The sequence below is a fragment of the Castanea sativa genome, chromosome 5 (genome assembly GCF_040712315.1).
Source record: "Castanea sativa cultivar Marrone di Chiusa Pesio chromosome 5, ASM4071231v1".
In the NCBI taxonomy this organism is placed as follows: Eukaryota; Viridiplantae; Streptophyta; class Magnoliopsida; order Fagales; family Fagaceae; genus Castanea; species Castanea sativa.
The window spans coordinates 57,775,186-57,778,498 of NC_134017.1; the positions used below are offsets into that span (position 1 = coordinate 57,775,186).

The 3,313-nt window shown below is 39.5% G+C and overlaps 1 protein-coding gene across 1 annotated transcript; it reads left to right on the forward strand.

The window, feature by feature from the left end:
• Positions 1-537: 537 nt before the first annotated feature.
• On the forward strand, positions 538-2,504 carry LOC142635480 (receptor-like protein kinase FERONIA). Its single transcript, XM_075809625.1, has 4 exons — positions 538-549; positions 1,497-1,905; positions 1,938-2,050; positions 2,202-2,504. Exons 1-4 carry the CDS (start codon positions 538-540, stop codon positions 2,502-2,504), a joined length of 837 nt encoding a protein of 278 aa, XP_075665740.1.
• Positions 2,505-3,313: the final 809 nt, after the last annotated feature.

Below are 3,313 nucleotides of genomic sequence, written 5' to 3' on the forward strand. Positions count from 1 at the left end.
TACACTGAGGTCTCCTAACCTTGTTTTTGTTAAAATTCTTGGCACTGCTCTTGTTTCCCAAGGTTGCCAAGACTACAGTTGTGTCAACCTGAAACTTCTTACCACCTCCAACCTTTCTTTGCCTTTCATCTTGAAGCAGAAGAGAGAAAACCTTGCTCAAAGGAGGGATAGGATCCATGAGTAGAATCTATCCCCTTACTACAGAATAGATGTCATTCAGCCCCATTAGAAAGGACAGTATACAATCCTCCACTTGATGACCACAAGTACAATTTCTGTAGGCAGTGAGATCATCCCAAATTCCCTTGAATTTGGTGTAGTAGGCATTGATAGACATATTGTCTCGAGCCAAAGAATTAACCTCTTTTCTCAGCTCAAAGATTCTAGGTCCATTACCTTGGGAAAACCTAAATTGCAAATCAACCCAAACCTCCCTTGTTGTCTTGAAATAAAACACACTAGGCTATAAATCCTTTAAGATTGAATTGAATAACCAGGCTAAAATCGTGCTATTGCACTTACACCAAGCTGTATAGCATGGATGATCAGGTGATTGGGGTTTTGGTATTAAACCATCAATGAACCCAATTTTAATTTTGGCATCCAATGAAATCAGTATAGCCCTACTCTAGGTATTATAGTTTTCTTCCATAAGTCGTTCAACAACAAGGGACACACCAGGGTTATCACTGCTAGTCAAGAAATATGGACTAAAGGGATTTTCCCATGGTTGAACAACATGGTGAGCAACGGGTACAGAGTTACTAGAAGTAACATCAGCCATTTTCAACACAAAAGAAATCCAAAATAATGAAATCAAACAAACAATAGCCTCAAATCACTACTCAATCAAGAACCTTCTTGATCACAGAGGATCAATCTCAGAACTATATCGGTCAAACAAATCCAAGAAAACAGAGACTACAATTAAGCAATTGAAGAACCCTAAATCAGGAACCAATTATGGAATTTTCAATTAAGCAATTGAAAACCCTAGATCAAGATTTGGAAGAGACACAATAGTGCAAGAATCAAGAAAGAACATAGATGAAAATCTGTTTGATTCGCGAGAAAGCACAAAAGGAAATGAACGAAGAAAATTCAGAGAATACCAAAGGGAACTGATTCTCTGAGCTCTGATACCATGTTGAAATTCCTCCACGAACCTAAGCTTCTACAATGGAGGATTACTCAACACACAGAAGAGAAATGTAGAGCAAGAAGCAGGAAATGTGAAATGAATTTCTTGTATTGATAATTAGCTTCCTCTGATCTTTATATACTAGATACAGAGGGTAAAACTGTAACAGAAACTAACCATACAACCTATAGCTTCTATACACGTGGCAGCTACAGTATTAGTAAACTAACCAAATTATGAATACTACTAAGCTACAGGTCGTTCTATTTACAACTACTACATGTAGTTTATGTACACAATTGCAGAGCTAATTACAAATTAAAGCAATCTTCAACAAAAAAAAAAAAAAAAATAGAATTCCAAAACTGTTGCAATAAAGCGATTGAAACTCAAGCTAGGACAGGGTCTTGTTTATGAGGACTTAAGGACCAAGGTGGTGTTGCTTTGCCAGCTACGCCACCCCAAACTCGTCCCTCTCATCGGATATTGTATTGATGAAGGAGAGAATATCCTAGTCTACGAGTTCATAGTCAACGGAAACCTCTTCAGAAAACTCTACTACACGGACCACGATGAACATGATTGCCCCTCATGGAAACAAAGACTCCGGATTTGCATTGGGGTGGCACGTGCACTGCACTACCTTCACACTGGGGTCAAGCATACTATTATCCACGGTGACGTGAAGCTGGCCAATATTCTGTTGAACGAGAAATGGAAGGCCAAGTTGTCAGATTTCAAGTTGTCCAAGATGGTTCCTCCAGGTTTGTTAGTGGTTCCTTTCGTAATCATGGAGGAAAATTTCAAAATCTGGATACTACGATGCTCGGTACTTTGGGATATGTGGATCCCGAACGTCATATTACTAGTGGGCTGACCGATAAATCCGACATCTACTCTTTTGGTGTGGTACTGTTTAAAGTACTCTTTGCTAGAAAACCAATAATACACCTCAGAATGTGGAAGCATCAGTTGCATCTGGCTAGCTGTTCCCAAAAAATGGAAACCAGAACTACGAGAGACCATAAATCATATGATTGATCCGTACCTTATGGGGAAGATAGCTCCAGAGTGTTTCAACATATACATGGACATCGTAACTTCTTGTGTACAAATTGAGGGAAAGGATCTTCCCACGATGAATGAAGTGGAGGTAGGCCTTGAGCATGCATTGGAACTGCAGGAGAGTGCAGATGCTGCAATCAAGGATGGTGAATATTACTGTCCCATTGATGAATATACCTTTAATGATTTATCAATGTTAGAAATACTGAATTCGATAGTATTGTATTTCTCAACTGAGGAATATGCATGTGTGCCTTTATATAAGAGACATAGGAATGCAGTACAAGTAAATGTGTAGTACAAGAATGTGTGCTATACAAGTAATCTAGTTGGGCCTAAAGCCCATAACATTATACACGCTAACAGCCCCCCTCAAACTCAAGGTAGATGTGAGACCAACTTGAGGTTGTCAACCAAAATACGAAGGCGTCCCTTAGGATGTGACTTGGTGAAGATGTCTGTAAGTTGATCTATAGAGGAGATTGAGATTAGCTTGAGAGCACCATGGACAAGATGATAACGGATAAAATGACAATCGATCTCGATGTGTTTAGTCCGTTCATGGAAGACATCATTGTGAGCAATATGAATGGCACTCTTGTTGTCACAATAAAAAGGAGTAATAGAGGATGTAGACACACCTAAGTTTTTGAGAAACCATCGTAGCCAAAAAAGCTTAGATGTGGCATCAGCAAGGGCACGATATTTTGCTTCAATACTGGAGCGAGCCACATGAGTTTGTTTCTTGCTTCGCCAAGAAATCAGAGAAGAACCAAGAAGAAAGCAATAACCAATGGTGGACCTGTGATTAGTGGGATCTCCTGCCCAATCAGCATCATAAAATGCACAGAGAATAAGAGGAGACTGAGCAGAGTAGAAAAGACTATGGAAGAGAATTCCCTTTAGGTATTGAAGAATGTGTAGAACAGCATCATAGTGAGTCAATTATGAAGCAGACAGATACTAGCTCACCTGGTGAACATCATAGAAAATGTCTGGACAAGTAATAGTGAGATAAACAAGGCTGCCAACTAAGCGACTGTAAAGAGAGTGATTAAACAATGGTTTCCCTCCTGAGGGAGTCAGATGCGCATTAAGCTCAACTGG